General features: G+C 44.4%; 1 protein-coding gene and 1 long non-coding RNA gene across 2 annotated transcripts in view; one reads left to right on the forward strand and one right to left on the reverse strand.

The window, feature by feature from the left end:
• LOC127004946 (uncharacterized) overlaps positions 1–9,988 on the reverse strand; it is a 43,998-nt gene extending 34,010 nt beyond the window's left edge. The window contains exons 1-2 of the long non-coding RNA XR_007758122.1: positions 9,841–9,988; positions 9,505–9,712 (exon numbers count right to left, since the gene is read on the reverse strand). This is a non-coding gene — a long non-coding RNA (uncharacterized LOC127004946). The remainder of the gene's footprint in view (positions 1–9,504; positions 9,713–9,840) is intronic.
• LOC127004944 (uncharacterized) lies at positions 1,169–14,068 on the forward strand. Its single transcript, XM_050873247.1, has 5 exons — positions 1,169–1,208; positions 9,574–9,676; positions 9,871–9,999; positions 10,342–10,471; positions 10,644–14,068. Exons 2-5 carry the CDS (start codon positions 9,627–9,629, stop codon positions 10,773–10,775), a joined length of 441 nt encoding a protein of 146 aa, XP_050729204.1. The 5' UTR covers positions 1,169–1,208; positions 9,574–9,626; the 3' UTR covers positions 10,776–14,068.
• The last annotated feature ends 93 nt before the right edge of the window (positions 14,069–14,161 follow it).

Raw genomic sequence — 14,161 nt, forward strand, 5'->3', positions numbered from 1 at the left:
GTATTCTGTAAGTCCATAAGGATATCAGACACTCGCATTTTCTATTGATTTTCTATTTTTTTGTTTTAGTTTTTGTTTTTCGTAAGGCAATAAAGATTCAGACAACGACACTTCCTCCTTCACCTATTGATATCCTTTCTTTATTATGTATTCCGAAAGTCAATAAGGATTCACAAACGACACTTCCTTCTTCACTTATTAATATCCTTTCTTTTTAAGCATTCCGTAAGTTAATATGGATTCATCAACAGCACTATCTCAATTTTCTACTAATATCCGTTCTTTTTTTGGTATTTCGTTACTCGGTGTGATTAAAAAAAATGACACTTTCGAATTTTTCTATTGATTTCCTTTCGTTTTAAGTATTTTGTAAGTCCTTACGGAATAAAAAAAATGACTTTCGTATATTTTCTATCTTTTTCCTTTCGTTTTAAGTATTTTGTAAGTCCTTACGGAATAAAAAAATGACACTTTCGTATTTTTTTCATCGATTTCCTGTCTTCTTACGCATATTTTCCACGTCGCCGGAGAGAGAGAGAGAGAGAGAGAGAGAGAGAGAGAGAGAGAGAGAGAGAGAGAGAGAGAGTCAGCCCTCGCGGATAAACCCACGGATAGTTCGTTTCATCACCCTATTTTTTCCAGCCTGGTCCGATCCTTGCCATTAACCTTTGTCCTACCTGTGTATTTCTTTTTACCTGTAAGCGGAAGCGTACACACACACACACACACACACACACACAGAGCCGCACCCTTACCCTCACCTTGTTTCCGTGTGTGTGTGTGTGTGTGTGTACAAGTTTTGCGACACCCCATGACTGCCTGTGTGTGTGTCTGTGTGCACCTGCGTGTGAATCAATACCTGGGAGCGCAAGTGTGTTTACGTGTGTGTGTACGTGTATTCGTCTCGTCAGTTACATCACGGCGAGGGTCAAACACGTCCCAAATCCAGGCCGTGGAAGGACTTGTTGCACGTGACCTCGCGGCGGGGGCTCGAACAGGAAGGAAGAGGGACGAATCGATGGGGAAAAATAAAAACAAAAACAAACGCGGTGTGAAGCAATACTACGGGCGGTGGGGGCGGAGGCGGCGGCGGGGGGAGCGGGGACGAGGCAGGCGAGGGCGAGGCGAGGCTACCTTCCCCGCCGCCGCCGCTGGTCCGTCAGTTGCTGTGTTGCCGCCATCTGAGGAGGACCACAAACGCTCTACCGGTAAATACCCTCAACTTAAGTGTGTGTGAATGAGGAGACTTGAGACACCGCCGCAGTGACTTGGCTTCCGAGGGCACTGCGGCGATGGCATACCCGTGGCGTGAGACGGAAGGGCGCGGGGTGGCGGGGACTTCGGCGAGTGACTGCGGCGGGAGATTGACGAAGAGGCGGAGGCGAGTGAACGTGAACGCCACAACGAACAGCTAGAAAGTTCTTAAGCGATAGTAGAGACGGATGCGGGATATGATTGGACACGCCTGACACTTTGAGGGGCTTTCCGTTATGTGTATGTATGTGTGTGTGCGTTGGTTTTGAAAAGGGTCGCCGGGGAAAGGGAAATGGTTGGTCAGTTGGTCACGCCCCGATCTGTCTATCACTTGGGGAAATTTCCTAAAAGTTTGTGCGTGTGTATGTATGTAAATCAGTGTGTATGCGAGAGTGTGATTGTTTTGAAGGATGACAGCGTGCTAGGGTGACCGACAGAGGGCTGGAAGGGTGGCAGGGTGAAGTAGGGAATATTGGAGTTAGGAAAGAAAGGTTAAGGAAGAGAGGGATACAAGGAGGAGGCGGAAGGCAAAGTAGAATAGATGAAAATAGCAAGAGAGTTGACAGAGGGCTGGAAGGGTGGCAGGGTGAGGTAGGGAATATTGGGGTTAGGAAAGGAAGGTTAAAGAAGAGATACAAGGAGGAGGCGAAAGGCAAAGTAGAAAAAGATGCAAATAGAGTACGATGATGTTCTTTGCCATAGTATAATAACAGAGTGAGGATAAGATAGTTTAATAAGCGTAGTATAATGACAGTTCTTAGTGGTTCTTGGCGGGGTTTACGCATCAGGGGGTCGTGTGGGATGTTACGAAGTGAGGGGGGATTGGCACCGCTTGAGACATCGAAGTCCAAGAGTATATACATAGACGGATGGTGGTGGGAGAGTGAACGTTGGCGTAGGTATATATGTGACAGATAAACATAGACCAATAGTGAGGATGAGAAGACTGAAACGTTTGCGAGTGAGACAGACAGACCCATGGATAGACAGAACAGTTTGAAACGTTGGGGAGTGTGACAGACAGAGTGAAGAATAGAAGGCTTTGAAAGGTTGGCTAGTGTGACAGACAGGCCGTTACAGAGTGGGGTAAAAAAGATTCGAAACGGTGACAGACAGACAGACCGTTACAGTGTGGGAAAAAGATTCGAAACGTTGGCGTGACAGACACAGAGACCGGTACAGAGTGGGGGGAAAAAGATTTGAAACGGTGACAGACAGACAGGCCGTTACAGAGTGGGAAAAAAGATTCGAAAGGTGACAAACACAGACCATTACAGAGTGGGGGGAAAAGATTTGAAACGTTAGTGACAGACACAAACAGACAGACAGTGAGGAAGAAATGGGTTTGAACGTTAGCGAGACAGACATAGACAGACAGACAGTGAAGGAGAGACTGGTTGGAAGTATTGACGTGTGTGATAGACAGATACAGATAGACAGAATGAGAGGATGGCTCAAACCGGCATTCATAGAGGTCATGATAGACAGATGACTGACACGCCGCTATGTTAGAGAGAGAGAGAGAGAGAGAGAGAGAGAGAGAGAGGTTGGGAGTGGCGCCAGAGAGAGAGGGGGGGGGGAGAGCGGAGGGAGGGAAGGTAGACGAACGCGAGTGGAAAGTTCCCAGCCAGCCAGCCCGACACACACACACACACATGCACGGACACACACACACATGCACGCACATACTACACACGCACACACATGCACGGACACACACACACACACACACACGTCCCCCCCCCCCCCCCCACACACACACACCTAGATAACCACCTTTGCATGTAGACTTAGTTCTTGTACACAGGCAAACCTAAAACCTGGATACTAGGCTACACTTCCCTATTTTAACTTCCCCGCCTCCTTCACCTTCTCAAGCGCTATTTTTTTAAAGACTGACACATTAGTTAGACTTCGTTTACCTTAGTTCTGATTTAATTTCCTTGCCATATTATCAGGTATTATCAGGTAAACTTAGGTACTATTAATTTGACCATATACCATAGTTTACATAGTGGTTACCTGTCCTGACTAAATTTCTCGCTATATTATCAAGTGTCATCAGGTAGAGATACAATCACAATCAGATCTTTAATTAAAGTATGTGTACCGGGGTGTATATATAAGTTGTCTGTACTGCGTCACTCTTGCTGCTATGGATAGAATTCCCGGTAAAATACTCATTAATGTTGAAAGCCAGCCCAGAGCGGTTATGTATTATTGCCGTTACGAGAGGAGGGGAGGGGCAAGAAGTGAAAGCTGGTCCAGTTTTCACCCTTCGTGGTTATTTATAAACGTACAGAAGGGGAGATCGAAACGTACCCAGTACCTTTCAGAACGCAACTGGTACATGAATAATTATACCGCTAGAGACGAAGTACAACTATTTAGAGACGGTGTTAGATTCGATGGCTACAAGGAAGCTATTTACCAAGCCCAGGGAAGATTAAAACCAACTCAATACCGTTCACAGCGTAACTGGTGAACGTGAACAATTATACCGCTTGGAACGACGTAAAGCTATCAAAAACTATCAAATTCAATGGCTGCACATTATTTACAAAGCCTATGAATACACAATGGAAGAATAAATAAGACCTAACTCAGTACGTTTCAGAACAGTTCAAGAAAAAGAATAAATATAGTATAACTACCTTTCAGAATATAATTTGTATAAACCTTAACAATTACCGCTAGAAAGGAAGTATAGCAATTTCAAAGCGATATTAGATTCAAATGGCTACACGGGAGCTTATTATCAATCCCACGAATACGTAAAAGAAGAAGAAGAAAGAATAACAATACCTCTCAGAACATAATTTTTGCATGTGGCGAAATATAGCTATTTAAAAAACATTAGATTCAATGGCTTCACGCGAGAACGCTTTCCCAAACCCACGCATACCAGCCAAGACTCAATCCCCAAGGCCCTTCTTATTTTGGCATACTGAGGAGAGGAGGAACGGGAAAGATCTTCGCGCGCAAAAATAAATAAAATAAAGAGCAAAAAATAAGTGATTGCTCAGAAAGGCTGGTGGATGGATGAAGCCCCGCACCGCACTCATGACTTCCGCGTTCAAGCATATCATTCAGTCTTCAGCTTCTTTTGGCGAAACCTTCAGAGGAGGAGGAGGCGTCGAGGGAAGAGGAAGAAGGAGGGAGAGAAGAAAGGGAAGAGGAAGGAGGAGGAAAAAGGGAAGAGGAAGGAGGAGAAGTTGAAGGGAAGAGAAACGGGAAGGCAAATAGAGAAGTGAAAAGAAGAATGGGAAGGGAGGAAGAGAAGAGGATAATGAAAAAGGTAAAAAGCTAAGAAAGGAAAAGAAGAGAAGAGGAAGTAGAAGAAAGGGAAGAGAAACGGAAAGGCAAAAAGATAAAGGAGAATGGAAACGAGGAAAACGGATACAAAACAGCGAGGACATGGGTAAAGTATGGGTAGGCTAGCATGGGTAACATAATAGGTAAGCTAGCATCACCTTACCTACCTACCTAACTGCTTGCCTTCCTAACCTACCTCTGCTTCCCTGTGCCTATTTCCTCATTCCCAAGCAAGACCATAAGTGCAAATAGGCTCCGTTAGCGCTACCCATGAATACAGGATAGAATAAGCCTGAATATCCCTCGTTAGGCGGCGTGGTTGAGGCGATGAGACTAGCCACATGTTTTTTTTGTTTTTGTTTTTTACAACAAAGGAGACAGCTCAAGGACACAAAAAAAGGAAACAATAATAATAATAAAAAAGCCCGCTACTCTGCTTCTTTCCCCCCCCCCCAAAAAAAAAAAATCAAAAGAGGTGGCCGAAAGAGAGGTCAATTTCGGGAGGAGACGATTAATTGAGACCAAATGAAGACTCTTATAGTGGAGTGGTGGTGTAGGTCGCTCAACACACACACACACACAGGCAGAGAGGGAGGGAAAGAGAGAGGGAGAGAGAGCGTACTACAAGCGTGGAGGCAGTATTGACTATTTGCCCTTACCCTCCCTCGCTCTCCCTCCTCTCTCTCTTTCCTCCACCCCGTCTCCTCCCCGCTCCCCTACTTTCCTCCCTCCGTAGCGGTAATCGATGGGGAGGAATTCCTAGCCCTTGGGATGTAGGGAGAGGAAAGTTCCCAAGACGAGCGGGAAAGAGCGCGCGTGTGAGAGTGACGCCAAGTTTTGCAAGTGTGTATATGTGTGTGTGTGTGTGTGTGTGTGTGTTCTCTGGTGATGACTTTCCCCTATCTGATGTAACTTTCATGCGAGCTGGGATTGCCCTATTTACTAACACACACACACACACACACACACACACACACACGCTGCCATACTACACTCCACTAGGTCAGAGGATTAAAACAACGTAGTAGAGGATTAAAATTTGACCTATATAGTTTTTGATTGTGTGTGTGTGTGTGACGTAACTTCGTGAGGGTTGGTAAGGTATGGGTTTGGGCAGGTTAGCGTGGGTAAGGTATGGGTGAGAGGAAGAGGAAGTAGATGAAAGGGGGAAAAAGATAGGAATGGAAAAGAAGGGGAGGAGGAAGAAATAGAGGAAAGGCAAAGATGGAAAAGGGAAGAGGAAATTGGAAGAGAGGAAAAAGATAGGAAGAGAAAAGAAGGGGAGGAGGAAGAAGTAGAGGAAAGGCAAAGAAGGAAAAGGGGCAGAGAAACGGGACATTAAAAGAGAAGGGAAAAAGAGGAAGAGGAAAAGGGGCAGAGAAACGGGACAGTAAAAGAGAAGGGAAAAAGAGGAAAAGGAAAATGGAAAAAAAGGTGAAAAGGGAATAGATAATAGCAAGGAATGGGAAAGCTAAGATGGGTAACATATGGGTAAACTAGCAAGAGTAAGGTATGGGTAAGCTAGCATCCCCCCCCCCGCTCCCTCCCTTACCTTTTGGATCGAGAGGTGTAACTTCCTTGTGTATGTAGGGGAGGTATGGGTAGGCTATCCCCCCATCCCTAACCCCCACCGCACACACACATTAACCCTGAAAACAGTGAGATAAGGAAGAAGGAAGAGAAGGGAGGTAGGTCTTACTGGTCTTAATATTCAAATCAGGTTTCATTTCAACACTTGGTCAGGGAGGGAAGGTAGAGAGAAAGGAAGGTCTCAATAGGGTCAGGGAGAAGGATGAAATGGAAGGAAGTAGTCATAGGAAGGAAGGATATCAATGTTTCTATCAAGTTTTAGTCAAGGAAGAGAAGAATGAAGGAAGGAAGGATCTCATTGTCTCTTTGTTAGGTTTTAGTCAAGGAAGAGAGGAAGAATGAAGGAAAGAAAGGAAGGATCTCATTGTCTTTCTGTTAGGTTTTAGTCAAGGAAGAGAAGGAAGAATGATGGAAGGAAGGATCTCATTGTCTCTTTCTGTTAGGTTTTAGTCAAGGAAGAGAATGAAGAATGAAGGAAAGAATGGAAGGAAGGAAGGATCTCATTGTCTCTTAGGTTAGTCAGGAAGAGAGGAAAGAAGGATGGATGTCAATGTTTCTATCACGCTTTACTCAAGGGAAGGAAGGAAGAACCCCATTTATCAGGTTTTATAGCCAAGAAAGTGAGGAAGGGAAGGAAGGATGGATATCAATAATTCCATCACGGTTCACTCAAGGCAGGAAGGTCGTAATAGCAAGAATCAATTCCAATCAGGTCTTCAAATCCACGTCCTACACCCTGAGGAGGCAAGCCAGGAAGTAGAGAGGCGAAGTTAATGGTCTAAAAGCTATTCTGATCAGGCTGCAAGGTGAAGCACGAGGCAGGGGAAGGATTCATATAGCTACACACATTATTCAGACGTCATTATCCACTCGCTCGAAAGAAACATGGAAGGAAGGTATTAATGGAACGAAGCTATTCAGATCAGGCTTCACTATGTAATATATTGGGCGTAATATATTGCCCAAGAGAAGCCCAGGGGGAAGAAGAAAGGCAGGAAGGTCTCAATGTACGTAAGAAACAAACCTATTCATATCAGGTGTGTCAGTCCATATCCCACTCCTTCCATCAGGTGCCTCAGAAGACCTCAAAGAAACAAGGAAGGAAGAAGGAAGTCTCAATCACTCTATGGAACAAGAAACAAACCTATCCATATCAAGTGTCAGTCCATAGCCCACCCACTCCCTGCCTGAAGGACGCATATTTCTCAGCCGGTGCATTCCTTCCGCGATCGGCTAGTATCACATTTCAACTTGCCCCGACGAGACGAAAAAAAAGTCCCCCGCCCTTGTTCCTGTCTCGCGGCCTCGGTGCCTCCCTCTCCTTCCCTGAGTGATGCAACGACACCACGACCTTGACAGCGGAGGAGGAGGAGGAAGTGTGCCTGAAGGGCGGTATCTTGACCCCCTAATTTTAACGGGCCGGCCCCAGCGTTACCAAATACATCTTAGGCAGAACCATTGTATTTCTTTGGTTTCTGGCTCTTGACTTACCAAAAAGCATCAATGGGTTTTAACAATGAGTATAAATATCGTTATCGGTGTGGAAGCGAGAGTTTGGGGGTAAGAAGTCAGCAGACACATGATGAAAGACTATTTGGTAACCGCCCAGCACACTTGTCAAACGGGCGAAGAATAAATACAAGTAAAATGAATCCGCCGAGCACATGCACTTGACAACTGGACGAAGAACAGATCCAAGTAAAATGACTCTTAAGAAAATGATGCAAAAGAAGTTGAGAAAGAAAAGTAAGAGAAATGAGAGAAGTATAGGTGAGAAATGGTGAACTGCGCTATTATCAAGTATCACAATCCCTTAATTTAGCTTTACCTGACGAACAAACTCACGCACGCACCTCAGAAATGACAGACCGGAGGATAAAAAAAGAATATGTACGAGCAAATATCAAAAGTAAGGTGATGAAATAGAATGCCAGGCTAATCTACGTAGGTAAAGCAATACCTTTCAAATTAATTAACTCCTCTAACTTTACCTGAGGAACAAACTCACGCACGCACCTCAGATCGAAATACCAGACCCGGGATAAATCTATAAGCTCAAATTCCTGCTGGCTATCCATCTTAAGTGCACTAAAGGAGAAATGATATCGTGACGCACTTGAGACTCCGTGACGTGTCGGTAGCCAATAGCAGCAAGTTGAGGGGGAGAGAGAGAGAGATTGGTTTGATTGGGCAATGCTGAGTGACCCCCGATCGCCTCATGTGTTGAAACGTGGCAGTGCGGGGGGTTGCACCATAAATATTTAGATTTTTCTTCGGCTTTCGTTCATTCTTGTTGGGTTTGGAATGACTGCTCTTGTTATGATGATGCGATTCGATAGACATATAGGTGCTTTCTTATGCTATTGGAGTTTGTTCTTGTTAGGTTTGCAATGATTTTACTCTTGTTATAATGATGTCCTTAGATCCGATAGACATGTAGCTCTTTTCTTTTGCTCTTGTAGTTTGGTCTTGTTAGGTTTGCACTTATTTTACTCTTGTTATAATGATGCCCTTAGATTTGATAGACATGTAGGTGCTTTCCTTTGGTCCTGTTCCTCATTTTTGTTAGGTTTGCATTGATTTTACTCTTGTTATAATGATGCCCTTAGATTCGACAGGCATTTGAGGGTAGTCTTTTATGATCCTGTTTCCTCATTCTTAATAGGTATTGCACTAGTTCCACACTTATCATGATGCCCTTTGGTTCGATATGGGATAGTGGACCAATAACCCTTTCCACATATGCTTAGATTATCTCTCGCCTCGTGTGTTGAAATGTGGCACAGTGTGGGGTTTACATCATCAGTATTTAGGTGTTTTGTTGTCCTCGTGTTCATTTGCGTTGGGAGATGTGATGATTCTGTTTTTGTTTGCTCTTCAATTCAATCTTCTTAGTTTTCCTTTGTTTTTACTTGTCATTATTATTATTAGTGTTTGTTAAAGAATACTGACAATGCTCACTGTTCAGTCTTGCTAGTTTTCCTTTGATATTTATTTACCGTCATTGTTGTTAGTAAAGAAATACGTACTAACAAATCTAGTTTTTCTCTGATATTTACTTACCGTCATTGTTGTTAGTAAAGAAATAAACAGTTAAATCTATCTCTACATATACACAACAAATCGCATTCTTCGAGATGGTTCTAACTGATAACAATAATAATAGTAATAATAGGAAATCAATATCATGCACATTCACACATACTTCACTCACTTCAAGATAAACTAAATAAACAACCACTGAGAGATAAGATCACAAGGAGGTACTAACACACCCTCTTGAGCAACCACCATGTGATGGCTACACAGATGATTGGGAAACAACACATGCCAACCCACACATACCTTAGATAGCTCCAGTCAGTCAGTCTTGCCGAACGCCCAGACTAACTCCTCTCTCGCCTTCCTCCCCAGGGTCTAGCGTGTTACACTCTCCTCTGCCAACGTCAAATCACCTTCAGCCAGCCATGTCTTGCGGGATGATCCACAACACCTCTGACAACTACTTCTCATCCAGGTAAGTGTTGGTGTGGGAGTGTATGTGGGTGTGGATCTGAGAATAAGAATAACCTCTTCTATAAAAACAAATAAGAATAACCTCAGACACAGAATAAAGTTACAAGACACAGTAATAATCTTCTCCCAGACTTATATCCTCATCCCTGGCACTGCGTCACTTACCTCTTTGCTAACGTGTCCTTGTCTCGGCAGCAACTGGATAACGAGGAGCGAGAGCAGTGAGAGTCTGGCGCGACTTGACCTGGTGAGCCACCATCAGAACCCCTCAGAGCCCATGATGACCCTTGAGGACCTCCGATCACAGTTCAACTCGTGCTACACGTAAGTCATCCCTCCTCTTGCCTGGAATAATACGACCAAGTTGTTAAAGCCATATAGTGATCATTACATTATTTGACCCATTCTTTTAGCCCCCAAAAGACTAAAAAATGTTGCAGAAAGTAGTCTTCTTCTTCTTCTTCTTTTTTTTTTTTTTTTTTTTTTCCTTGTGAGGTTGGACAGGCTATGAGAAAGTAGCAATTATAACATTTGTCTTCATAAATTTCTGGGTGCAAATTATCAGTTATATTAAAGGACCCATCAGTAACACTTTGTCCTGAAACTTGCATATTAAATGGCCCTGAGTAAGTTAGCACAGGTGTAACACAGTGTTTCCCTCCACAGGTGCGGGGTTAGCTGGTCGGACAACCATGTTTCCCTGGACTGTGGCGAGTGCGGCGGGTACTCCCTGGAGCGGCCTTGCCCTCTTTGTGACGGCAAGTGCAGGATGGCCTGGCGCAGAGACATCTCAATGGTAAGTCTCAAGCTGACTCATAAGGGATGAATTAATACTCTCCAGTTTTACATGTATACTTGTGACTGACATATCTTGGATCTATAATATTATTGTACCTCCCATGTACTATATTTTTCATGTTATTATTCTGTACTCGTAATCATTAACCGGTAATCCTTTCTGTCCACAGTCCCACAGTGTCGGCAAGGCCCACTGGGAAGGGGAGTGTGCGTTGTCGGTCAGTGACAGGCCCGCCGTGCCAGCCTTCCTCGCTGAGGATGTGTTAGTGCAGGGCCTGGAGGACCTCTCCACCTCCTCATGAGTGCACCCCCACACTTATATCTTCAAGAATCTCTGGTCAGGGTAGCATTCCTCAGCCCAGAAACTCAGGTCAGATCGGGTCTAGCTTCACCACCACGCCCTCCCTTGGTTGGCGGCGCCTTTATCTGAGCCGCTCTGGCCCATGGTAGTGGCGCCTCACCAAGTGTTCCCAGCCTCTCCACGGCTGCCGTCCAGGCTGTAACAGAGAATTGACCCAGAACATTGGACATGTTCAGGCGTGCTATTGCCTCTGATCTCCTGGGGTGGCCGTGGAGGGGTGGGCTGGGCGCAGCCTACCCGGCGTGGAGCCCTGTGGCCGCGCCGGGACTTGCCACTCAGAGGCTTGTGTAGGGTGGTAGGCCTGGTGCAGGGGAAGGAGGTTGATGTTAATCTAGTCTGGTTGGCACCACTACTCCTCCTCAACACAGCTGCTCAGTGTTGACTAAGCTATATTGACATATATCCTCCATCCTTTGCATCGCTGTGGCCTGCCGCCTCTACTTGTCAACAACTCAACATCTTTGTTAAATAAAACACTATGTAAAACCGACCAAAACTGACCATCATCACTCTGTGTGATACTCTGTGATATTAGTCATAACTGCAGTTATTGCCTTGAGCAAATACAACAATTGTCAGCATTACAAGATGAACACAGTGTGGCATGAACAGGCCTGCTGCAGCCATTGCTTACAGGCCTGTGCCATCGCTGTATCCATTGATGTTATTATTATAAAATAAGAATAAACAATTTGTATCAATCTACCTGACTGACCTGCCAAGACCAGTGTGGTGAGGACCCGTCTTGTCACCCTGACCCGAGGAGACCTGCTGCCGCCCCTCCCACACCACAGGACCAATGGCGTCCCACAAAAAATACATTCTATTGACACACCAGAATTCAAATGACTCAAAAACTTAAACCCAACCATTATGTTGCTCATTCTCTGAAGCAAACCTCGGAGCCATCGTCCTGTGTGTGTGGGAGGGAGCCTAGCCCATCTCCACCTGTTAACTAGCTACCTTTAGCCTACAATTTTGTTTCCTTTAGGTGTATCATACATTGTCGGGATTCTCTGCTTTGTAAGGAATGCTTGTGATGCTTCCTTCGGCTCCGTGGATCTGTATTAGAGTGTCTGGGTTCCTTCCTAGGTGACCGAGTGCAAGGAGAATGACTGGCCTGGATGGGTGCTTGGTGAGTGACTGTGATTGGCTCATGTTCTTTGCTGTCAAGGCTGAATGACTGGTTTGAGGGCGCCCTATAGTGAAACCATTTTAACGAGTCTGCTGAGACTTCTGCTAGTCCTTTCCTCCCCTCTGCTCTGCCACACATTGCCAACACCTTTCCCTGCCTCTCATATGTTAGCTATAGGTAACATATGAGAGGGAAATAAGTGTTGTGACTAGCAGAGCAGAGGGGAGGAAAGGACCCACGGAAACCAACGCCTCACTTGCTAAAATGGTTTCACTGGTGTGGGTCCGCCCGCTGCGAATCTCAAGCCCTTTGTATCTGTGTGCTATTCAGAGACTTGCAATGACGTTGTTGAGCTTAGTATTGTGCGAAGGATTGCTCAGTGTTGGAAAGCTGAAACCATGTTACCATTCTTACTGACAACTATCCCGAACCTTCACTGACCTGTAAGCTATAAGTCAGTATGATACATTAGGAAGTTAGTCACTGTATTGCTGTATAAGCTCTCATTAGCTTTTGAATTTCATGACAAAAAAGTGCAAATCGATGTGAGAACAAAACATAAAAACTTTGAGAACTCAAGTGTTACTGCAGCTGAAAACAAGCACAAATTTGATAACAAACTCAAACCACAGTACAAACCCACAGTATGACTATCTGGAATGGAAAACCCGAGGCTTCAAAGTTACATCATTCTGACATTTTTTTCTGTGAGGATCAAGGAGCCCTACGGAATGACTAAAGTGGAGGAGGTAGTGTTGACCATCTAGCTACTCCGCCTACAAGTACTTATCGCCCAGATGCCACCCCGTCTTAGCCTGCCGCATCAACAACAGCATCCTGGCCACACTTTAGTTGCTCAGTTTCTACGTGGAGCATTTTGTATGACCCGCAACCGCTCCTCGGAGTGTGTCCATACAACTGCCATGTCCAGATTAGTTCATTTAATATTCACACAGAGGGAACACAAAATCTATGGGTTTTACAGGTGCTTCTCATACTATAAAGCCCTTGCTCACATCCTTTAGCAGGACATTGGTTTTCTGTTCTGTACAAAGTTGATTTCTAGTGGAGTATTTGTTGCCATGATACGGAGGGGGGTTGGATTGCATTTTTTATACAGTTGTTCAACTTTTCGATACGTGCAGTCAACAGTGCCAGTTTGGAGAATCACAGTGACGTGCAAACTGGTTTCTTTGTTTTCATTTATGCCGATACATTTCATGGTTCATTTTTAGGCTGATCACATACTGCTCTAGCATCTGTTCTGCTACACTAGTTGTTTCATGGGTTTTGGCAATGAATGAACCAGCTCTGGTGATGAGGCTGTCCTCAGTCGTCAAAAGTGGGATCGGAACATGACATAAGTACTTAAGGATATCAAAACTATACAACTGATCACCCAAGCATCTCATTGGTGGTTTATGAATTTCATCTACATTGTGTATTCGAGTAATTTGAAGTATTCTGAAAATCATATTTAGAGATTCATTGATTTCTCGTCAGCATGCTTAAGCACTGGAAGAACAAATGGCTGGCCATATTAGTGGTGGTATGAAAGTGTAACTTAAATTCTGAATGGGAAAAGTTAGATTCAGTTCAAATTATCATTGTGTTGACTAAATTTTCAAAATTTTGGTGGTAAGGAAACTTAAGTTGCCTGCAGCTCCAACTGCGTCTTCCTGCTGCAATGGTCTTGGGGCAGCAGTAGCAACAGTGGACGGCAGTGTAACAGTTATACAAAGGAAAATGTTTTAACGGTGTGTGAGGGAGAGGCGTCGGCTGCTGTGATGAGGTAGACTACAGGTCTTGCTTGTCTACTGTGCTTCTCCTTTTCTTCATAACTTTTATTCTCCCTCTTCATTGCTGCTCCATGTGACCCAAACAGTCATGGGCAGTAATTTGGACCCCTCACCTTGAGTACCTCGCAGCGCCCGACACCCTCCTGTTGCCGCTGAGTTCATGTCATCATCTCATGTCTATAGTCACACATTAATTTCATTTTAAAACATTGTATGTATTTATTTTATCTGCAGTTTATTCGGCCATAAATCTATCGCTGGAGGCTGTGTAATTCATTTTTGTAATAAAATGTGAAAGTATATATTCTTTTCCTCAACCCCTAAACCCAGTTACTGACACTGATCATTTGATAGCATACTCATAAGGTAACTAAAGAACAGTTTCTCAGTCAA

This window comes from Eriocheir sinensis, chromosome 29, assembly GCF_024679095.1.
Source record: "Eriocheir sinensis breed Jianghai 21 chromosome 29, ASM2467909v1, whole genome shotgun sequence".
Taxonomy (NCBI): Eukaryota; Metazoa; Arthropoda; class Malacostraca; order Decapoda; family Varunidae; genus Eriocheir; species Eriocheir sinensis.